Source organism: Hetaerina americana, unplaced genomic scaffold, assembly GCF_022747635.1.
Source record: "Hetaerina americana unplaced genomic scaffold, ioHetAmer1.1.p SCAF_5, whole genome shotgun sequence".
Lineage (NCBI taxonomy): Eukaryota > Metazoa > Arthropoda > Insecta > Odonata > Calopterygidae > Hetaerina > Hetaerina americana.
In genome coordinates this window covers 87579969-87604106 of record NW_027287095.1, presented here as the reverse complement: position 1 = coordinate 87604106, position 24138 = coordinate 87579969, and the positions used below count along the sequence as shown (strand labels likewise).

General features: G+C 36.3%; 4 protein-coding genes across 7 annotated transcripts in view; 1 reads left to right on the top strand and 3 right to left on the bottom strand.

Annotated features, from left to right (window-relative positions):
* Nucleotides 1–3554, bottom strand: part of Pi4KIIIalpha (phosphatidylinositol 4-kinase III alpha) — a 76806-nt gene extending 73252 nt beyond the window's left edge. Inside the window, exons 1-3 of the mRNA XM_071593040.1 lie at nucleotides 3153–3554; nucleotides 2867–3080; nucleotides 2558–2737 (exon numbers count right to left, since the gene is read on the bottom strand). Of these exons, the coding sequence (XP_071449141.1) occupies nucleotides 2558–2737; nucleotides 2867–3080; nucleotides 3153–3260 (502 nt within the window). The 5' untranslated portion in view covers nucleotides 3261–3554. The remainder of the gene's footprint in view (nucleotides 1–2557; nucleotides 2738–2866; nucleotides 3081–3152) is intronic.
* A 4423-nt stretch (nucleotides 3555–7977) lies between these two features.
* Nucleotides 7978–10063, bottom strand: Rpn7 (regulatory particle non-ATPase 7). Its single transcript, XM_071591641.1, has 2 exons — nucleotides 9890–10063; nucleotides 7978–9426 (listed from the first exon to the last, which is right to left on the bottom strand). The coding sequence occupies exon 2, from the start codon at nucleotides 9416–9418 to the stop codon at nucleotides 8249–8251; it is 1170 nt and encodes a 389-aa protein (XP_071447742.1). The 5' UTR covers nucleotides 9419–9426; nucleotides 9890–10063; the 3' UTR covers nucleotides 7978–8248.
* A 214-nt stretch (nucleotides 10064–10277) lies between these two features.
* On the top strand, nucleotides 10278–10774 carry ox (ubiquinol-cytochrome C reductase complex subunit oxen). Its single transcript, XM_071591642.1, has 2 exons — nucleotides 10278–10516; nucleotides 10633–10774. The coding sequence occupies exons 1-2, from the start codon at nucleotides 10373–10375 to the stop codon at nucleotides 10666–10668; spliced, it is 180 nt and encodes a 59-aa protein (XP_071447743.1). The 5' UTR covers nucleotides 10278–10372; the 3' UTR covers nucleotides 10669–10774.
* LOC139693467 (TRAF-type zinc finger domain-containing protein 1-like) overlaps nucleotides 10775–24138 on the bottom strand; it is a 36248-nt gene continuing 22884 nt past the window's right edge. The window contains exons 10-13 of one of the 4 annotated variants that reach the window (XM_071591638.1): nucleotides 21833–21911; nucleotides 21638–21728; nucleotides 18040–18122; nucleotides 10775–11398 (exon numbers count right to left, since the gene is read on the bottom strand). In XM_071591638.1, coding sequence (XP_071447739.1) covers nucleotides 18054–18122; nucleotides 21638–21728; nucleotides 21833–21911 — 239 coding nt within the window. In that variant the 3' untranslated portion in view covers nucleotides 10775–11398; nucleotides 18040–18053. Of the gene's footprint in view, nucleotides 11399–18039; nucleotides 18123–21609; nucleotides 21729–21832; nucleotides 21912–24138 lie in introns of all 4 variants that reach the window. The other 3 variants (XR_011702051.1, XM_071591640.1, XM_071591639.1) reach the window with 3 other exon arrangements.

Below are 24138 nucleotides of genomic sequence, written 5' to 3'. Positions count from 1 at the left end.
ACAATGTCAGTCATTTCTTGCTTCATACTTAATTTAGAATTATTACTTCAATTCTCCACTGCTTAAAATTTGTAAATAACATAATATTTGTATGAAAGTTGACATTTTTGATAAAAAGTTTTCATATTTATGATAATAATAAGCTCCCCTGCTCATAAATTGTTAATCTTGAGACTTCATTTTTTGTTTATTTTCTATGGATACAAGAAATGTCATGCTATGGGTTGACACTAACTTGCGTTTGTGTCTGTCAGGGCAAATATACATTGCCCTAGTTTACTCGTTCACATTACTATTTAGATATTTTTAATACATTTGTTTTTCTCTCACGTATAAATTTCTGTTTTGGCCACCATGTGTGTTTTTTCAGTTGCTAAAACATTTCCTTTGTCTGTCTTATGGAAACCTTGTGAACAAATAAATAAATACACTTTCCCAAAGGAAATCCACATTAAGATCCCCTACACCAGAGGGAAATCCACTTGCAGACATCTAATGCCCTACATGCTCCTTACCATCAATCTACATGGATAAACAATTTTGTAGGCATTGTGATGCTTAAACCTCGCTTTGCTTTAGTAGCAGTAGTATTTGGGGGAAGTGACTGACAGCCATTTGTGCCATTAGGGATAGATGGGAAAGGAGGAAGGGTGGAGAGAAACCCGGTGTCTGCATTAGCCTACTCTTAACGAAAGGTGCCGAGAGATGCGCAGTTTAACATCCCATCCAACGGGTGGCATACTCACTCAAAATGCTCTCCACAAAGCACCCCAAGAAGGGATTGGGATACCACTGAAAAATATCTGCTGTCTCCAAGATTTGAACCTGGGCCCTATTGGTGGGAAGCCAGTACGTTAGCCACTACACCATCCTGATCGCCTTGCTTTGCTTTAGCAAGTTAGAACAGTATATGATTAGAAAATATTTGCTATAATCAGAGTTAAAATCATTGTACTTGACATCAGAGTATTAAAATGAAATATGGGAGAGAGAGAGAGAGACTATATCTCACACACAAGGAGATATGAATCTCCCTTCACCAATCTCTGAATATCATTCACAATTTTCAATAGAGCAGTGCAGTTCAAGAACATACTTGGAGCACTGCAAAAGGCCTCATTCATTGAAATTATTCACCATACTTGCTCAGAATTTTGCAATCAAACATATGTCGGCCTTGATGTAGTTTACATGAAATGTTGTGAGGACTACATACTAGGAGCACTTAGTATTGTGGATACTGCAATTGGAGGAAGGGCAGGGATAAGTTGGAAAGGAATTGTAGTCATAAGGATGACAGGTGAGAGGCAATTCACCCGAGCTAACCAATTGGTTGACTTCGAGAATAGGATTGTCCTAGAATGAAGCTTAGATTTAATGATACTAATTGGCCAAGATGGGGATGTGTTGGAAATATTTACTTGCATCAGTCAATGACAATACTTAAAGATTAGCATGCAAGAATATGCTTCAGAAAAATTCAACCTAGATTGATTTTTAAACAAAACCTTTAACTATAAATAAATGAAAGAACTAACTTTTTAGTTCCACACGAATTTCGTGTGGAACTACAAAGTTAATCGGTTCCATAAAGTTACGCCAGAAACCATTAATTATAAAACCTTTAACTTTTCAGGTGAACATTATGGATGAGTAAACCAGTCAAACTACTTTTAAGATTCTTTAAATCTAATGAAAAGATAATATGAAGTTTTAACTGTAGCAGTTAGCTCATGATGGCCAACCACAGCAAAACACTACTTGGCCAACTAAATACTCGAAGAGAGCTTAACCTGACTAAATGTATTCTATCAGATGTGTGAAACAATACTATACTCCGTGACATACTGGACCAAATGATGTTTGAGAAAATTTTCAGGCCTTTAATACAGAGACATTTTATTGTGTCAGAACTAAGTCTCCTGGATTAGGAAGTCCATGAAGTATCTATCTTTAGGCTTGCCTTTTGACTAGGTATTGCTCAGGAATACTGAGCCATTACCATGTAGTATCAAGGGACTCAGTTAACTATGGGACATGTTCGTTTTATTATGATATTCTGTAGTTTTTTTGCAATCATTAATATGACTTTAATCAATTTGAAACTAGTTGTCCCTCATTTTTACAGAACCAGTGTGAAGTGAGTCAGGTGATTTTCCAGATGCATACATGAAAGCATACTTCATCTAGAACACAAAGGACACACATATCATAGCTAAAGAAAATCACAATGCCACATGACCACTTTTAATTTAACGTTTGTGTATCGGTTGCTTCTGTGTGCACAAATTTAATTAATAATTTTACACTCGCAGGATGCTTAGTATCACGATACAAAGGAGAATAAAATTTCGGGCATTGAAGCAGCTAACCTAAATATGCTTATCGTCCATAAATATCAGAAGACCCTCAGTAACACTTGAAGTAATTTAATCACAAATAAAATTTAATATAACCAGTATAATGGCTCATTAAACACCACACAATAGTGTGTGCAGACACAACAATGAGAATTGTCTGATAACAAATAATACATCCTTTACCTTAAAATACTTACACTTTGCAGTAGATCCACGAGGGGTAGTCTGATCCTTGTAGCCATGACAAATATTCGTCAGAACTCCAAGAAAGTCAACCTGGGCAGATATTATTTCTTCCCTTAAAGTGTCGCATTTGCTTGCAATGTCCGCCAGCAATGTATTCAGGCAGAAGCTGAACCTTTCGGCGACAGGTATTCCTGAATACATATCGGTTGAATGTACCAATTAATTATATCTCGAATAGCACCGACAGTGGTTAACATCATATGCGTTAGGATTTTATAACAAAGGCCAATGATTAAAAGCAGAAATTAGCGAGCACTTACTTTCGTAAGGTGACAGTGCAATCTCATCCAGCCAAATCGCTTTAGCCAGACCTCGCAGCAGTCTCAACAAGTATGGAAATATTTTGTCTTTGTATTGAAGTCCTGATTCAAGAAAATAGAGCCCAAGTGCAATGACTGCATCTTGATTTCGTTGATTAAGACGAAATATTCCCTGCGGATTTTCTTGTGGGCATAGCACGAATAATGTGGACACCTAACAATGAAACGTGGTCAGTTCAAATTCCTAGCCGGATTACAACAAATAAATAATCAATGTAAATTTTACCTTGTCCCAAGGAGTGGGATTGATCGCAGCTAGTGATCTTGCTAGATGTTGCACGGCTTTGGTAAAGAAATCCTTCCTATCGTTCGCCATTGGGCAGGCTATTATCATGGCACTGATACTTGACACCTAATTATGTGGCTTTTTAACCAAGATCATGACACACATCATAAGACTGCTTGGGATCCAAAATGAATTCTTAGAGGGGTGTAAGGGGCAGAAGACTCATGCCAACCATCCATTGTAACTATTATAATATTGATTGGACATTTAACGGGTCAATTACTAAGTCAATCAAATAAAATCAAATCATTTAAACATTACCAGAGCAGTCCATGTCAGATATGAACAGAAAAAGACACTGTGACCTTTTTATATTGCCTGTGCTTGCACACTGAACGACAAATTTTGACAACCAATCATCTGCACCAGAATAATTTTCGCAATTTCGCGTTCATTTGTTATAATTTGCCCTTGATCACGGAGGGCGCTCCAGTGGATTTGTCTGTCAAGCAAACGACCCTCACGAACTGACGGCATTCATGATCGTGGTACTACTAATGGTACCATTAGTAGTACCATGATCATGAAACCCATTGTCAGACCTTGTTGAGCTTGGGTGAAGTTCTCATTTTCATTGCTAGTAATGTATGGTAATAAACATGCGAAATAATGGAAAACTGTTCGATTTCGAAGAACCATAGATTTCCACTTCTTTTGATTTGGAGACCTGTCATATTTTTTGAAAAGCAAATGCGAGTACGCTATTGTTTACATATTCCTATATATTATCCTATTAGTGCCGCTGTATTTAGTGTTATCACTGGCGTTTCAGATTTCCGAGAAAAGACTGAAAAATTAAAGAAAAAATTCACAAATAGCTTGTTTGTGATCACAATCGATGGTGAATACTCGCTGATCAGGTCTAACTTGACTTACATAATTAAACGTAAAATTGGTTGTTATCTCTAACTTCACACCCGCAACCGTACGATAAGGCTTTGCCACGAAATAAAATGAAATAATCGATCCAGGTGTTTCAACCACCAGGTTTTGGTGATGGATTTATTATTCACTGTGACTAATGGTATTCAAACTAGCAATAAATGATCCTCAGTACCACTTCAGCTGAATGGTAAATCAAACTATCGCATTGTCCTCGCACATGGATAGGCTGTCTTTTCTTTCATTGGTGTGGGGACTAACACCTGACAAAACATTCATCACTATTTCAACCCTCAAAAATGTTACTCGTTAGTCCATAAGCACTAACTCCCCGTGTTTTCCTCGACCCTTTGGTAGTCCTTTTGGAATGTTACGTACCCCCATGGTTGATTTCATTGTCCTTATTACCATTTCCATCTAGTAACCCTGGACCTAATCTATCCTCATTTACGTCATATTCCCTTTCAATGTCCAAGCTTGCTGGCCTAATGTTTACACCAAATAGTTCCTCTGTGTATTCCTTCTAACTCTCTTGAATCTTTTTTGGTTCAACTGATAATTTGTTTGACTTATGGTTTGCATGGATTTTCCTTCCTAAAAAAGCTTTCACCTTCCTTTAGAGCACACCAATTTCACCCTTCCTCGGCAAACTTTCCATATCCTGGCATGCCATCTTCCACCACGCTTCTTTTCCCAGATTAGTTTCCCACCTCAGTTTATTATTCAATCCTTAAATACTTCCTTCTACCATTTTTATATTCTTCTATTTTATTCTCTTTTTAGTAATATATTGTTTCCTTTTCCTAATTACTGTTCCCATATTTTTTTTTTGCTTTCAATATACTCTTTGGTGTTCCCATTTTCATCTATTCCACTCGTCTGTAGTACTCACTCTTTATTTTCTCTACAGTCTGTTGGTGCTCCTTTCAGGTCATTGAGGATAATTCTTATACAATCCATTTCCTCATTTGTATTCCGTTTTATCCTCTTGAATCTGATTTTAATACTTAATTATGATCTGAATCCACATCCACTCCGGAGGAACTGTGAATTAATCCAGCTGTTCTTAAATCTGTAGCTAACAGTAATGTAATCAAACTGGTATCTTCCTGAATCCCCACGCACTTTCCATACATACCTATGACTTATGCGGTGTACAAACTAAGTGTTTGTTATGATTAACCCCTGTTGTCTGGAGAACCTGTCTGCTTTCTCCCTGTGGTCATTCGTCATCCCTAAACTGTTGCCCCCCCACCTCCCAACCCTCTCTCCAGTAGTAGTAGTTTTAGTGGAGGCGACTGGCAGTTGAGGTCATTTGCGGTATTAGGAATGAATGGAAAAGAAGGGTGGAGAGAAACTCTGCATCAGGTATACCTGAAGAATGACCAAATTTGTCAGTTCTGCTTTTACCTCTACTAGTAATAGACAAGAGTCTACACTTGGTCTATGTTTACTACACTCTTCTTATCTTTTTTCTAAATAATATTCCCACTCCTTGCGGACCCTCTCCCCATCTGCTGTATATTAATCTATATCTACGAGGGAGGTCTGAAAAGTTTCCCACTTAAGAAAATTTCAGGAAAAATGTCTTGTATCTTTGTTAGGTCGGAAACATTTCAGACCATCCTCGTATCACTTCCAGTAATCTCCAATATCCTTCCATCTCACTCAGAATATCTATATTTCTTCTCTCCATCTCCTTCTGTGTATATTCTGATTTCCCTGCCTTCAATGTTGTCCTGATATTCCAAGTTCCTATTCTCACTCATTTGATCCTTTCTTATGTGCTGCTGCTGTCAATTTTGCTTAGCAAATAACAGGTACAGCTTGGTTCTTAGGGCTCATCAGAATATACCAGACCTACCCTAGAAGATCAGTTGGTACTACTTGGTCTAACTCGAAAATATTATTTCTTAAATCACGCACTCAATGATACTATGACACTCAAGCTGATGAAGCCATGTTCTTTTTAAGCAAAATTTTGGCTGAAAAGGTTTAAGAAATGCGCTTACATAAATTAACTTAGGATAGTCAATATGAATGGCTCCTCCCGTCACTTTCTACCAAAAGTTTTTTTTTTCAGTTATAAAAATAACCATCCCTTTACAAAGTCTCCTCTTACAAAATCTATGGAGAACAAATATAAGCACCAACTCTAAGGTAAACACAAACCGAATATAAAAAAATGGATTTTGGGTTTTCATAACTTTTACCTTTGCCACATCACCTTTTCAGCTATTTTTGGTGTCCAGGAACTTTCCTGATATGTTTTCTAATAATTGTGTTCGCAATAGGAAAGGAGTAATTTCACTAAGTGGTATGTATTGAACATTGTCCATTCCGCTGCAAATGTCCTTACTTCCAACTTGCATTTTACAAGTAAGCTAGCGTGCTCCTATTGTGGATACATGCTAGCTTATTGGCACATTTTGCCCATTAAGACGCTTAGGCACATGTTCTTTTGTGTTTTGATCCCAACAAACCTATGCTGAGAGTTTTGTTAAGTTCCTGACCATCCATGCAGGACAATAATTTTACTCCTTAAAAATCAGAATGCATTGATTAATCAGTGCATAGGGCAACCCACTTCAGATGAGATGTAATGACATATTATGCAGAGTGGGAGAGCCTCTTCCAACCTTGACAACACCAGCACATTCTATGACGTGAAGCTTGTTGGATGGGCTAGGTAGGAGCCGTGTCAAACTGTACTACAAAACAAAGTGTTTGGGATGGTCATCGGGTCCTCTCTCTAGGCAGAGTCCCTAGAAGACTGATACACCAGAAATCTACACCGCAGGGGAAGCATTATCTAGAATTGAACCTGAGACTTTCCAAGGAGTAAAATCATGATGCTTGCCCGCAAATTTGGGGAAAATATTAACCATATATTGATAAAACTTTGCATTCTTTTTATTTTCCAAATGGAAACGAATAGAACTAAGGTACCTCTGTCAAAGGTTCCAATAATCCCTGGAACGCTGGGAACTATGACGGAAAAAATATAGAGAGAATGGATAATAGTTCAGATGTGCCTGAATCATGTTTTCATAGATTCTAGATCAAAACGTCAAGGTGTTCTTTCTTTGCAACAGTAATCATCAGTCCATTCCCCTCCCTGGTTCTCACATTGGACACTACTTCGTGCATTTATATATGGTGACCAAACACTTGGAATGGTTTGTCAAAATCAAGCACTGATCCTGTTTTAATATTCTAAGTGTATCTCCTACTTAAATAAAAACATTTCGATTAAATCACAGAGGTGCCTCGACTTGCAAACGTAATTAATTCTTGTCCTTGATCCATATCGCAAAATCAAATTCTCCACTTCACCCAATTGGAAATCGATTATTTCAGGCTCGGATTCATAAATTTTGGGGAAAAAAAAATTATACCCAGATGTATAACTTGTAAAGATAAATTCACCAACAGCAAAGAACACATCTAGAAGGAAGTAAAAACTATCATTGCAAAAGAGGTGCAACTAACATTGTCATCACAGTATACATTGCACTTATTGACATTGCTGAAAGTACACAACAAGGTCTGTTACACCATGCATTAGAAAAGCAGCACAGTTCAAGTCTTGTGAATATGTCCGCATTTACAGGAAAACATTATGAAAAAAGTTCATAGACTGAATGATTCGAAAGTCAAGGCACCACAGTAATTAATTCATTAATATTGATCTTGCTCATTATAGCATTTAAATTTTGTACAATGAATGAACCTGTGGAGAATTCAATGCATAACAAATGTATGGTCACAACTGATATGAACGCTATAGGGTTATCTGGTGACGCATTGCAGTGGCTACTCTTCAATTGCATGTTAACTCTTCCATCATGACCTGATTATAATATGATTCAATGATAAGTTATTGATTACTGTCCAAACTAAAAAATTTATTAATTGGAATATATTACTTTGAATGAATAATTACAGTGTCTCTTCAGTATATCATAAACCAAAGAATAATTTCAAATGCTAATACTCCATCACAACAACATGTATTTATGGAGATATTAAAAAAAATAAACATGGACATTTTACATATTTTTACAAAACTAGGGATTAGGAAAATGAACAGAAACCATGAAATAACAGAAGGTAAAATTGAAGTGAGCAAGACATATTAAGAAGCACCTAATTCAGATGTTAATGACTCTAGACAGCTTTTGTACTCTGTTCAATAAAATATCCCCTTGCTTGATGGTCGACTGATATTGAGAATTCTTGGCATCTGGTCTATTGGTTTCTACTACACCTCCAACTTTGTCAACTTTACAATGTAGTCGACCGGCAGCTATGAATCTAGACAATTCTTGATCCATGAAGTCAACACTCACACCAAAAGCGGTAGCCATATACTGTAAAGTTAAGCTCCTGTAGGACTCCAGGAGTTGTGAATATGCCATGATTCTCATTTCTCTCACGTAATATCGATAATGAGGACTGAGGAGATAGTCAGTTTTGAAAAAATTTTCTACAGCAACAAGATTCTTGAAGAATTCCGAATATTGGCAATTATACAAAGAAAACAAGTAATTCTTCACGTCCATATTAGAATGGAGCACTTCCAAAATCTCAGATCCCTTTATGATCTTGTCCCTCAACTCATTCCTGGGCAATGAGATCATGCTGACATAAACGGTGTATTTCACAAACTTGGTGTAATCCATCAGTTCATATGACGTAAAGGTGGAAATGGTATCGAGGAAAAAATTGGCAGCCCCTTTGAAGTCCCTGATAGCAAGGGAGTAGGTGCCCTGATATACTTTCAGGCGGTTTCTTCGATCCCAATCACCACCTTCTTCAATTAATTTTTTAGCCTGATTAATACTTTTAGTAATGAGATCATGATCCAAGTAAAAGAGTCCAATTCGTATTTTGTGGAAAACAATATCCAATCTATGGCCCAATGATACAGTTTTATCATAGGTTTTATTGAAAGCAGTTAGACATTTACTCTTATCTCCAATTCTGCACAAATACTCAGCCTTGGCCAAATATGCATCTCTAACTTCAACATCGCCAAGATTCTTCTCTGCATCCAAAATGGCATCTTCTAATTCCTCCAGCTTCTTTTTATTAGCCTCTTTCATAGACTCTAGAAGTTCGGTGTCACATGCCCATCCAAGTTCTGCAACCACCTCTTCATAAAAAGGTGCCATATTATCCATTCTTATCGCCTCCATAAGAGAACTTCTGGTGCTTTCGTCACCACGATACTGCGGCAATGTTAGCAAAAATTTCATCTGGGCGATCTGAAGGTTTGGATTCTTCTCCAGGCCTTGCTCTTCAAGATTTTCCAACGGCATATTGATATCTGTAAGACAAATACAGGTGAGCATCTCCAGAACAATTTAATAGACGTTGGACTGAACAGTATTATATGCAGTTTAACATGTCTTTCATTGTGAAGTTTGTCTAAAAATCACATAGAATCAATAAACTCTATTAGCGACCGTATACTGACCAAATATCAATTAATTTCAGTTTTATACTTTAATTCAAAGGTCACATATTACACACCAAAAGTTTCCCCCATACACACAGCTTCACTTCCTTAATATCGACTGGAGCAGTTTAATAACTCCAGCTTATATTAGTAATTATAGCCCCTAATTAATTCAATTTATATCCACCGTTTTCAAGCGACTGGACGGAAGTAATGCTTTTTATTAACTTTTTGTCATCTATGGAATTATTATTTACGATGCTATTGACTATGTGGTAGTGAGTGATGTTATCATATTGTTTTCCGCGCTGAGATGTACAAATGTACTTACCGAATTAATCTGCGTTTAGAAGTAAGAACCAAACTTTAGTAGTCATGCAAAACTGTAATACAGCGGTTATCAATGTACGAATAATCAGTGGGTAATTCACTTATTCGAAATGCCGAGTAACGCACAATGACAAAACAAAGTTTAAGGAACAAGTGAAACCACTTAAAATGGCAATTGAAACAAGTGTTGCCCTCTACAATATATAGAATAATAAACTAAATAACTATCGAAGGGCGCAGCATAGAAACACATTAGTTGATATTAAAAAAAGTTAAATGGTATAAATATCTCCTGTAATAAATTCGATATTTCACTTTCTATTTGAATAAAAATATATGAAGTGGAAATTTGAGAGCTTTTTATAACTTGAAAAACAATTGACTTGACGCTTGCGATATACTTTTCTTCGACCCCGTGAACTACTGCAGACGGTTAGTCTGTGTGGAACGATCCTTCTAGTTTTGTTCAGAAGAGTAGCTAGCAATGGCTGGTTTTTCCACCAAAGTTTATAATACTCTCTTTAAACGAACGTCTACCTTTGCGATGACGATTGTTCTGAGTACCTTCTTCTTTGAAAGGACTTTCGAATTAACGTCTGAACAAATCTTCAATTCCATCAACAAGGGCGTAAGTAACTACCATATAGTAACCCCCTTCGCCAATAATGCATATATTTGTGATTACTGCTTAACTTTTAATGCGATGCGGCATATTTTCTTATTAAGGTTTTATATTTTTTTCAGAAATTATGGAATGATATAAAAGCTAAATACGAGTGAATTTATGGAATTGTTAATTGGATACACTGTGTAGTTATATTCCACCGAACTCTGTGGTTACTTTTTAATGAAAATGTAAGTCTTAATTAAATATTGTTGAAAGAAATTTATTGGTCTCATTATTGTAGATGGGCGAACATGTTATTAATACAGTCGAAACGAAAATTCAAATGATTAAACATTCCCAATTCGAATCAAATACGGGTCCACGCAGCTTGTGAGGATTAAATGAAGCAATTCTAAAATGTTTCACCAACGAAACTGACCATATAGTACACCATAAGTTTTATTTATCACAATTTCATTAGTTAAAAGTAGTAACTTTGAACAACCAGACTGCTTCTGCATGAATATCTTGTAACAGTCACAGTTCAATCCAAATATGGAATCTCTCTTGGAGCTCAAACAATGAGCTCATTATCCAGCTATTTTTTGGCACGAGTACCAGCAATCTTAACATATAAAGATAGGGTCCATGTCTCTTAGAATACATTTCCTGTGACACTTAAATTTCATCTCGAAGTTAACAAATCATCCCCCCTTTCTTGAACTTAAAATATATTAATTTTACATCAATTAACAGAATTACAATACAAATTTCTTTTATACAACACTTTCTTGCATGAAGAAATATTATACTTATGAAATCTTCTTTGGTGAAAGAGCCTGGGTATAAAAGAAGTCACTTGCTAGGGGGTGGTGGGGCCCGATACTTCTTAATTGACTTAGTCTGAAAAGAAAAGTGATACATGAAAGTACATACAAAAATGTGAAATAAACTTTTCAGTGTGATAATTCTCTTTGATATCTTCATTTAGCCATTTAATTAGCAACTTTTACATACAGTCATAAACATAATTTTTAAAATAGACATCATGACACACTGAAAAAGATAAAGTTTTTGGGAGAGAAAATATGAGGTTACAAAATACTCATTGAATCAAGTATCACTGTAATCATTGCAACTCTTTTGCCAACGTACCGTCAGCCTCAACATTCAAGTAGCTAAATTAAGCAAGAAGTTAATCAACTGAATTCAGGGATGACTGCTAATGTAAATTTTTCCTGTGACTTCCAATGTATGAGAACTTGAAAGGACCCATCAAATGGAAGATTAGAATTGAAGCAGCTATTGCGCCAGATCTTCCCTAAAGGGTACCTAAAGGCTGATTCTAACATTTAAACGTTCACCAATGTCATTAATGCTTCATTTCAGTTTACCGGTACAATAGTTGCAAAATTTACGGTTAGATAGGTTCTTTAAACACTCCTCTCATGGCAGTCATTTTTGTTAAGCTTCTAAAACAATATTATGGAATAGTAATCAGAGAAGGATGTTGCACATCAATGAGAGAGCAATCCTCCCAAATTATTGGTTTGGTTTCCGTGGAGAAAGATTGATGACATTTTCTGAGGCAAAAATGCAATAATGACATCTGCTATCCCTTATCATATCATATTAATTATTCTGTCTATTAGAATTGCATTAAAGCATTCAAAAGCTACAGTTATATGTAAGCGGACTACTGCTCATCTCTCCATGTCAGCAGGAGGTGTTATTATTGCGTTAATATCAGCTCCATTCCCAATTTATCACAGATAAATGTTAGCACACTAATTAACATACCGAATACAGAAATTTCTTTTCCCTAAGATATCAAAACCAGGGGAGACAAAAGAGAGTTAAATACTTAATGAGAACAAGCTCTGGAAGAGGGAAATGAAAGCAAACTGCCAAGAAGCATGAATGAACTTTTTTCGTGTGTGAACAAGCCAAAATTTTCATAAATTTGATTCAGAACATCAATTTTGGGGACCAACTTTCACATGCTAGTTTAGCTCAGCTAAATCAGGAAAAAATTACTTCAATGCAGAATTATTAGAGAAAAAACTGCATACAATTAATAGATTCAAAACTAATAAAATAACATTTTCATTTCTATTGCCCATTGAAAACCTAATAACTTCAAGTATTTCCAGTAATTTGGTTTCATGACATAAAAAGTAAATAAGGAAAAGCAATTCCATCTGATGACATTCCACGTTGAAACCTGGGTAGTGTTTTTAAATAAATTCTGTGGAATTACAAATTCAATAATTTCATTTCAATTTGCAAGATATCCCAATAAAATTTTATTACATAAATTATGAACACCAATAAAACTTTCATAATTCATTTACATTACCTATTTTTGCATTCATGCATGTCTGGTTTTATTCAAAGAGAGGCGAATGAGATCTCATTGGCACGAGTAAAATGCAAGCTGCAAATTGCTTATGATGAACTAGCACACCGTATGCTTAAAAGGTAGCATTCCCTACAAAAATTTTGTGATGCCACTAAATCCACCTACGTCACTAGTCTAAAAGGCACCAGTGATGGCAAAGACCCTTTCTATGCGTTCGCTGCTGCCATTTCTTATGCTTATTAAATACCTCATTTTGCATCTTATGTCTAAAAGAAGCAGCTGCTGATACCACTTCAAGGATTATATTATGCCGGATCAATGAAGAAATGATCTGCCCAGGAAGATGTTACTGTCTTCCTAATTAAATAGGAAACACCAACAGTTAACATTTCTGAACACCTCATCCAGAAGTATTCTTTGTACAATCATGCAGGAGAAACCAAATAACTGCAAGAGACCTTAAAACTCTTTCTTAGCACCTAAGTAAGTCACTGTGAGCAACTCGGGTAGATTTTCCCAAAAATGCCCGCGTTACTCTTTGCAACTCTTTTTTTTTCTATGGCTATAATTGTAAATGAAAATTGAATAATTCTTGTATTGTTACTTATTCTCTTTTTTGTACCTCATCGTATGTAAGTTTTATTTCTCATAATCTAGACAATACCCCGCAAGCCACCGCAAGGGCATATTGATGTAATTTTTGACTTTATACACAATTATAAACTACCTAATTATTATGCTATATTTTTCCTTTGATTTTGATATTTGAAACTTTGATTTGGGGAGATACTACATCATAATACAATAAGCCAGTTAGTCACTGCCGAAATTCAAAGTACTGCATCTTAGGTTCTGTGTTCTGGTCAACAAAATAATGGAGCGTTCCTTGAAAATGTCGACTCTCTCGATTGGGGAGATGAGGACATTTTATCCTCTGACAATCAGTCAGACCTTTCGACCCGTAGAGGGGGGGGAAAGGGGGGGGGGTTGGACATTGTTTACTGTGGAAATGCCGGAGTGTTGCATTAGCATGATCTCAGGGTATCCCCCTTGTAGTCTGTAAACACAACTCAAGTTCTCCTCTCTCTACATTGGAGCATTTTCTTTTAATAATTATACAGTAATGTTTTTTGTTTTATTTCTTCAAAGCACATACTTGCAAAAGGTAAGGGAGTTTAAACCATAATTAATATATTTCTCTCAGCAAATTTAAAAAGAAATTATGTTTTTGCGGACATTGTTTCATAATTTCTAAATTTATCTTTTTAAAATAGCAAGAAATTTTTGCATGAAATTAAGGAATTACACACGGCACTCAAAAAGGGCTAAGACCTGATTTAATTGGTGTGGGAGGTTTCAGCCAATCTCATTCTAATCCTTGGGGCACACATTATGGAAACACAACAAGGCATGGTGAGCCAGCCATCTTTCCCTGAGACTATTCGAAGTTTCCCATTAACAGATGGTAACTGCAAAATTAAACTATTTTGGTGATGCTGTGGGCCTTTGCAATGGATTTGAAGTTTGGACCTTAAGGTCAGCAGCCAAAACTGGGTTTCCACAAGAGTGTTTTCCCAGAATACGTCAATGTGTATTGAGGTGCTTGGTTAAGCACTCAGATCATTTTCTTATTTACTTCATAGGCTCTAAGATAAATTGCAGATGTGATGCTGTCTTTCAATTCATCAAGCATGGATTGAGAAAATCTTAGAGCTAGCAGAAGTAAGAACTTAAGTTCACGAAGAAGAAGAAAATACACATTTCTTCAAATATGTACAATTGTGATTTGGCTGAGCACCATGCCAAAGTTATTATGCATACGTACATTATGGTTATCAATTATCTACCAGCTAAGGTAGGTTTTGGATAAACGCAACTATCAAATCTTTATCTTGTCTTTCCTAACACAAACCTGCATCCTACTCTAAAGCAAGCCCCTCTTCATCTCCGCATACTTCCTTCCTATCTTCATTCCATTCTAAATACCTATCCTATTTATGCTACTTCCTTGCTTACATAACATTCTCCCCTCTTTTACTGTTTTCAACATCCCATTGCCAATCAATATGCTTGGCATCCATTTTTTCTGACACTATGATTTCCACCACCATACCTAGCACTTCCTCATTTGTTTTCCTTTCTGTCCCCTTCACCTTCTCCATCCTTCTCCACACACACATCTCAAAAGCCTCCAAATGTACGTCTATCATCCTGCTTCAGTGACCATGCTTCCTTGCCATACATAACCGCACTCCTTTTCATGATTTAGCATCAACTTATCAATATCATATTTACTGTCTTTAAAGCTTCAGTTAAGACAACTGGTTAAACAAGGTCTTAATCTTATTATTATTCTTAAATTAATCACTTGATTAATTTTGAAACACACCACAGGAATAAATCTGGCAGAGATCAAATAAGTTCAGGAGTGCTTTCTTCCAGACAGTTATCCAATGATGTCATGACCAGATGACATTTCCAAATTTGGGAATGATGACAACCATAGTGTACACATATGTAATTAAATATGAAAGTGAGGAAGTAAGTAAGAAAAGATCTATCAAGGTATGCTAGAAGTCGTACAAAATTTAAGATGAATAGAAATATAACAACCCTAGGATATTAATAAAATAATTATCGAAGAAGGTCAAGGGGGACAAAATTATAATCAGCAGCATTGGTCAAATATCCCATTTGAAAACCACAAAAGAAGATAAGTTTTTGAAAAAGATTTTTACTTTCTAAATATTTTTTGCCATATTCAGGAACTGAGCGAAAGACCAATAAGCTTACTGAGTGCAAATATCAAGAGTGACTCAGTATATATACACACACACATAATATTTTAAACAATTAAAATAAAGGTGCAGAAAGGAATAGGAGTAGAAAAATTGATAGAACCTTAACATTAACTGGTCTTCCAACAGTCTTTGAAGGAGGACTTAAATAAACAATTTGAAAAGTGAATAAAACAGGAAACAAGGCAATAAATTTAAAGCAGACTTTTCGAATTAAGCATGAAATTTTTTTTTGAGCAGAGGGAAAAGTTAATTATGGCATAAGTAATGAAACTATCTAATTAAAATAAGTATGATCTAAATAAACTCAAAAGAGGTAAATATTTCTACAATTTCATTAGAGCCACTATGCAATATGAAATGTAATTAAAATGAAGGCAAAAACAGCCAAAGAAGAGTGATAGATAATTTATGCAGAGAAAGGTGAATATCCAGGATATTATAATTGGTTTTCCAGCATTTGAGTTAGGTTTTGGATGGAAAAATAATGAGCAGAAATAAATTACTTTGCATCTCCCAAAAGAACACAAACTTATATCCAACATTATAATGAACTCAGTAATTTCTCATACTTCCTTCAATCCTAATACTTATCCTTTCCCTACTCCTACATCTATTGCCTAGTGCCCAATTCCCTATCACAGTCATCAGCAATCCATTGTCAATCAAAATGCTAAGCACCCAACCTTCCAGCCTTATGTGGATTTCTCCCAAAAATCCTCTCTCTTCCTCCCTATGACCAGCACGTCTTCCTTATTTTTCCTTTCTGTTTATTCCACCTTTTCCACACCCTCATCACCCAAGTCTCAAATTGAGGCTTATCACCTTGCTTTAACAACCCTGTTTCTAAACTGTACAAAACCATTTTCCATATCAAAAGTATAACCCATCCATCTCTTAGCATACTTACTCAATGTTCCTGTCATTGGTAACCTTCATATACTAAGAGCTTTGCCTCATGAATCTTCTCCCTATATCCCAATTACTTGGACTGTCTTGGTCCAAAACACTTCCGAGATACATAAACTGTTCTACTTGCTCTAGTTTTTGCCCTCCTATTTTAATGTTGAGCTTAGCCTTTTTCTTTCTGAAAAATCGCACAACTTTTGTTTCGTTAATATTGATTCTCATCCCATATCTGTTACACTGACTTTCCAATTCACTCAGCAATGCTTGCAACCCCTTGGCTGACTGTCAAACTAAAGCTTGGTCATCAACAAACCTAACTGATTTGATGAATTCTCTGCCAACTTTCATTCTTATCTCCAGTTCTTCCCATGTCTCTATAATCATTTCCTCCACATATGCGTTGAATAGCAACAATGACAATAGAGAACCCTGCCTTGCACCTTTTCCTAACACTGCCCATCCGGACTCCCCGTTCCCTGCTTGCACCTGAGCAGTCTGAGACATGTACAAGTTGCAGATGTCTACTATTTCTCCATCTATTCATATTTTCCACAATAATCATTAATTCTACCCATTTATTTTTTCTGAACACCTCAAAATCTAAAAAAGAAAACCATTCGTCCAGGTTGTATTTTACGTTCCTCTCTATAAGAGACCACATTACTGCAATGGCCTCACTTGAGCCTCTCCCCTTCCTGAACCCAAATTGATCATAATCATTTGCCTCTCTATCACCTGGTTGATGACCACGAGTGCCACTTAAGCTGCAGGTAAAATCAAACAAATTGTTCCATAGTTCTCACTTACCAACATTAATCTGACAAAATCTTCCAGCGAAATTCCTTCCTCATAAATGCCAAGAATTAGCCCAAAAATTCTCTTCCTCTTATGCTAAACCCAGAAGTTTATTCCACAGGAATGCTGTCTACCCCCACGGCCTCATTTGATTTCATTTCCCTTAATGCTCTTTCTGTCTCACCGTCTAATTTGCCTTAACCTAAGCCATCCCTATCATTTTCTCTTTCTATGTCTAATCTTGCTGACCTAATGCCTTCACACTGTAGTTCCTCTATGCATTTTTTTATCTCTCTTGAATATTTCCTGATTTGATTAATGACTTTCCTGACATATCTTCGATAGTGTATCTTCAAAGAATTTGGTACATTAAAAAATTGATGCTTGATACAGAAGTGAAGAATTCACTCTGATATGTGATAAGGGGAATCAATGGAATGAAATTCACAAAATGTTCCTGTAGATTGCTGATATTGAAATATAAGGAAAAAATGCCATGTTGCTGGTTTTTTTATTAAGTACATACTTTTAATTAAAAAATACCTAACCAACATTAATTTATGGTGCATGACTAGGAATATGGTATTTACTCTCATTTATTTACAAGAGCTAAGTTAAAATGATATTTTCTTGTGTTTACAAAAAAAACCAGAAAAATTAAAAAATACTAAATTACTCACAATTACCACTCCTGTCAACCGAAGTTGCTCAGCTCCCAGTTTCCACCATTATTGACATTAACTGCTGTCATCCATGAAGATTGCTAAGCAGAAAAGACAACCTTGTAGCATATATTTTTATCATGGGCCGGTAGGAGGCAATATTACTACACATAAAGTAACATATTTAACCCAATGATAAAATTCCCGGGCACTTTCAGTTGAGCTAAGAGACTTGAACTTCGTCCAGACTATGTTGGTTAGGCAATTAAATCGCTCAGATTTAGGGAGGATGCCATCATGAAAGGTGTCCAAACACGTTAGGCAGCAAGAGGGTGCAAATTTAGGCACCTATTTCAGTCCCCGGGTTTAGGGCACAAGGAGCATATCCTAAATACGCCATATTGCAACCCCATAATTGATTCCAAGTGCTAAAAGTGAGACAACTAGCCGAAGAATAATTACCATGGCGGGAGTGTAAAATATTTGTCGGTCACAATTACATTCGTATTTCTTTGAGGGACTCTTTACTAGTTGAAAAAACAAAGGGTTTTGATAATATGCCGTCAGTAAATTCAGAGCTTTCTAGGCAAGAGAAATTTGGCATCTTCCACATGAATGAAGATTAATTCTTGTAATAACTTTATTTTATCAAGTTACTGGATGCAAATATTTGAAATGTAGAGGTAAGAACATATTTCTTTCTTTGGTACTTCATTTCATGACTAAGGACATCGTCTTTGTATCCATGCCTCGTTTACGTGCTTGTTCAATCTTATTTTGGGATGTAAACATAACGGAAAATAATCTTCAAGCATAATGTTGTTTGGAGAGCATAAGCATTTAATAATACCCTTAGTAAAAATATAGCTGTCTGCATGAATCCAAATGGGTAATCATAGGTCGTTCGCCAAACCTCTGCAAAAGGAGTCACCATTTCACTACGCAAGCCCACAAAGTAATAAAACCAACAATAATGAAAAAGTGCCGACAAAGAATAATTTAAGGACAAATATTTAATTGATGCTAAGCTGAACTTAAAATTGTGAGACATTTAGCTAGAAAATTACACATAAATGTAAATGAACTACACATGACAAAAGCATATCTTAATTACTGACAAGGATTAATGACTGAAAAATTACCCCAGAGTAAAATACCATATAATAAGATTTTCTATCTGACCTGATAATGAAAGCAAAATATAAAGAATGGTTAATCTATAAAGAGTGAAAAACAGCTCAATAAGAGAAAATGAATATGAAACTACTTATAGTACCAATAATCGCCCAAGTCACTAAATTATTAGAAAGAAATGGAAAACTTAAATAAAAGACTGCCTTTCCCTTAGCCACCTAAAGGCATGCTCCCTAATGCCTAACCAGTTTGGACACAGCTTTGATACTTTCAGGGGATATCTTTGTTTATTAGATCAACGTGGGAAAAATTGAAAATAGCATTAAAGTGACCTAAGTTCAATCCCATAAGCGTTTATACTTTCCAATGTAAATAAAAGAGCCAAAAAAATGTCTTCGCACAGTGACTCCCATTTAATCATTTATGCATGAAATAGTTGGCCTAAAACCTTTAACTAAAACATGGAAAAATAATTGACTTTATTTCACATATTTTAAATTGGCGGTTTGCAAAAAATCCATTTCCAATGTGAAAATTTGATGCATGATGTAGACATCATGTGCTCCATATCCACAGCTATATGATTATTGTTGATGATATACCACAGTAAACAACCCTAAGGTTTGTTTGGTAGGTAATGGTAGAGTTTATCCAGTACTAAGCCCAATAGCATGTGTAATTCACACATTAGGGTAGGGGGGCCAGAACCTTTTCCCTATGCTGTTATGGTTTCCCAGGAAGATCTGGTATTACCCAATAAATGACACAGCTTGGGTGGATCTGAGGGTGCCCAAGGAGGCTTGCCCAGAAATCGAACCTGGGCCCTTGAGTCAGTAGTCAAATGCTCCACCCATTGGGCTGCTATGTCCCTACTGGTGATATATTTTCCCACAATTTGATGGCAAAGAAAAACTCCAAATGAATATTAAGCTTCAAGTGTGTGGCATTCTACCTTAATATCTTAGCAATGCATGCAGCTTTTTTTAGCCATTTCTTAGGAACCATTAAATGATTCCATACTATACATGTATTTTCATCAAAAAAGATGGGTGGCAGTGAATTCAGAGGAATAAAAGCAATTAAAAGCATCATTTGTAGAGGACTTTTTATATTATAGGGAGTGCAGCCTTTGCCAAGCTAATACCTAGATGAGTCTTACCAAAATCAAACCTTTTCCAAATACGACAAGTGTCCTCTCTTGGATTTTGTAAGGACTTATCGAAAGACTCACCTATATGTGTCATATAAGCAAATGTTTACTTTATTTGGAACATACAATTTCTTGAAATACGAAAGGATCACATCTGCTTGTCTGTTTCTTTCTCCCCAAAATCAGTAAGTAGCACATAAAATGAGGCTATTCTGTGTCTCGCATGCCCTTGTTTTTATTCTAAAGCCAGGTCGATTACTAAATAGGCACAGTTGTAAAAACTGAGGAGTAGTGCACATGCACACAAAATACAACAAGACGGCAATTCAATCACCAAGCTAACTACATGTGCATATGTGTGAATGTGAGGTAACCGAGTGTAGTTCAAAGGGTTCTAAGGCATTTCATCAGCTGTCATGACCAACTACCCCAGTGGGTCCAATGCAGGTAGCCATACTAACAGCCTCAATCATGCTGACTACCCTTGGCTCTCTTCAGTGACTTATGCGGACCTTCAGAAATAACCTCACATTCTCACTGCATGGGAAGTGGCTCCTGATCAAAGGCATAATAGAGATTCAGAAAGAATGGTGCGATGTCCGGATAGTGACACTCAAACAATACTCATTTCTGGTGAACGAAACACAAGAATTTGAGTAATTAACAAAAATTAGCTCAGATCATCTTCTATTATTGCCTCCTCTTGACTAATTCAAAGAACAGTGGGAGATGCCATGACAGTAACTTTATCATTAATGTGCATTGATTTCAAAGCAAAAAGATCATTCCCCTTGACTGGAATTCAAGCCTGGTCAAGGAGAATGATTTTAATACATTGAAATTGATGCAATTTAATACAAATTATCGGCTGACTCTGTTAAAGATACTGTGAATCTTTTAATTTTTCAAGAGGAAAACATCTTTGTGTTTTAAATGCTCGCTTTAATCATGTGCTCCGTGATTACTAGTGACATTTGTATGCAAAGCATTTCATCACAATATCTTGTTCATTTAAAGCCCCAAGAAATCGACAGTGCAAGAGGATGCCTTGGTAGCTTATCTAGCGACAGCACTACAGTCGGATATTGAAGGGATCTGGGTTCAAATCCCTGTTAAGACAAACGATTTTTACATTTTAAAATTAATCCATTTAACTAGCTGTCATGCATTCAACTTGGTAATCTCCCCAGAAAAACTAGAAAAAAGGCAAATGAATCCTAAATTACATGCTTGGAAACATGCAAGGGTGACAAAAGAGGGGGGATGGGTGGACAAGGGGGTTGAGTTATGCAGTTAGTACACACAGGTGATGGGACTTTTGCCGGTTCCTGCCTTCTGTTTCGGGATGGCTCCTGTGGTACGTCCTCCCCTGCCTGACTGGGAGTAGCTTGCAGGAGATGGGTATGACCCTAGATTGTGAGAACTGAAGAAAGAAAAAGAATAATTTCCACACATCAAGGCACATCATTGTTATTATTCCCATTTCAACTGAATGCAGAAGAACACTGCTTCTTTGGTGATACTGACCTACTCGGAGGAGAGGTGAAATGGTTTGGCTGCTTCCTGGCACATGGCATCCAGGAGGATAACTCAGAATAGACATGATCTAAAATAAAACACACATTGTATTAAATAACAATTAACATGGTTATATAAATGATAATACAATAAACAAAATGAGATTTTCATGAGCTCTCAAACAGTGATGTTGATATCATAGACATAGACAATTATTCTGGTTCGAAAACCTTCCCTCTCTCCCTGCTTACGAAATGTACTTGAATGACCACAGTCATTACACAAGTTCATGGTAACAATTTTACAGGTAAAACTTAACAAATCACGTCCATTTTCATAGTTTTCCATAGATACTCAGCTGTCTATGGACTAGAGCATAATTATTCACTGATTCATTTATATCTCGAAATGTGAAAGTAACTTTTTCTTATTTTGATTATTGAGTAATGAATTTTAGTAAATATTTAGATTAAATAGTACATTTTGACAGAACATGGATCACTTTATGTTTATACCTGATAAGGTAGCATAAACTATTGCAGAGAGGCCAAGGTTTGACAAGGAAATTGAAAGTTTTTCCCAATGGAAGGTGAAATAATTTTGGTTTGTCAGCCATGGATACATTTGATTGATTCTGTCTAAAATAACTCAAGATGGAGATATAAATGCTACTTTCCATTACGCTTAACAACTCCCACACTGTAAATTAACACCTGATCACTGATTGTGTTAAGTGGTTGAGCTTATTGGACATCGTGGGAGAACGAGGAATGTGTACGAATGAGGTTGAGTGGTGTTTGAACTGTGACTCTGGTCTTACAGACCGATATGCCTCATGAACAATTATATTTAGAGTCCCACCCTCCTGCACATGGCTTGAAAACTCTTTACCACCTTCTCAACTCTTGAAGAAAAATTATTTCTGAAGTGACGAGGAGTTTCCATGTGAAGGGATAGTTACTTTTCTACTTTCAATTTTTTTTTTAAATTCAAGGCCTGAGAAACCAACATCACCAAAAGTGCATCTATTTTCTACCGATACAATTCTACGAATAGCATGTCAAAACATGCCATTTTTAATTATATGGTTTCATGGTTTTAGTACCATAGGATGTAATACAACCAATCACTTTGGGCAACAAAATATTTGCAAAAATATCATATATGACCAGGGAGTGCCAACTGGGATGGTGCGGGGGCTAACGTACTGGCTTCCCACCCTGAGGGCGCGGGTTCAAATCCCGGCGGTGTTGAATATTTTTCAGAGGTATCTCGATCCCTACTTGAGGTGCTTTGTGGAGGGCACTTTGAGTGAGTACGCCGTCCGTCGGATGGGACGTTAAGCCGCGGACCCCTTGGCGCCTTTCGTAAAGAGTAGGCTAATGCCGACGCCGGGTTTCTCTCCACCCTTCATCCTTTCCTGTCCTTCCCCTATGGCGCAAATGACCTTAGCTGTCGGTCGCCTCCCCTCAAAACTACTACTGGGTCCGTGATGTCTTTCTTTGGCCGAGTGAATAAAAAATTCTTAGACCTACTTTGCCAGACAATGTAAAAAATTTCAGGTGTTTAGCAATGGATCAGATAAGGTAACAGAATCACTGAGTTTGAATACACCAGCAATTACCCTAGATGAAGATCCTTCATTAGAGTCTTCAAACTGATTATTATTATTGGTATTCTACCAGTTAAGTTACAGGTTAGATGGACACAGTCAATTCAATGATAGAGTGGTCTACTTCCTTGCATCTACTAACTAGACACAACCTAAGATCCAACACTACAATGATCCTTGCTTCAATTTCATATACCATATTTCCTGGCCTATAAGATGCACTTTTTTAACTTCACAATGCACTCTAAAATCAGCCTGCATTTTCTGATGGACTAGGGTATATGACTTCATATGATAAGTTGCAAGCTGATTGGCTAGGAAAAATGATTACCATTAAGTATTTTTATTCCCATAACAGACAAAGAAAATGGTTGCATTTATTGAAAATTAAAATAATAACAGTGTTTTGAACCAGTAGTAGGCATAAGGGTTTTAATATTTCCTTGGCAGTACTTCCTAAAAATATTCCAAAATAAACTGTAAATGCATTCAACGTAGGGCGCCTAGTTCCACCTCGCAAGTGGTTCTGCAGTGAAACATGATGTGCGTATGGTTAATGAGGATGTCACTCCCAACTGTCAGTCAAACATTTTATTTCTCGAGGTAAACTCAAAGTCTAAATGCACTCCACCATAATTAGTATGATGGTGTCACTCGATTCAAAATAGGTTCCATTCTATTTAGCGTTCATATCTACCATTAC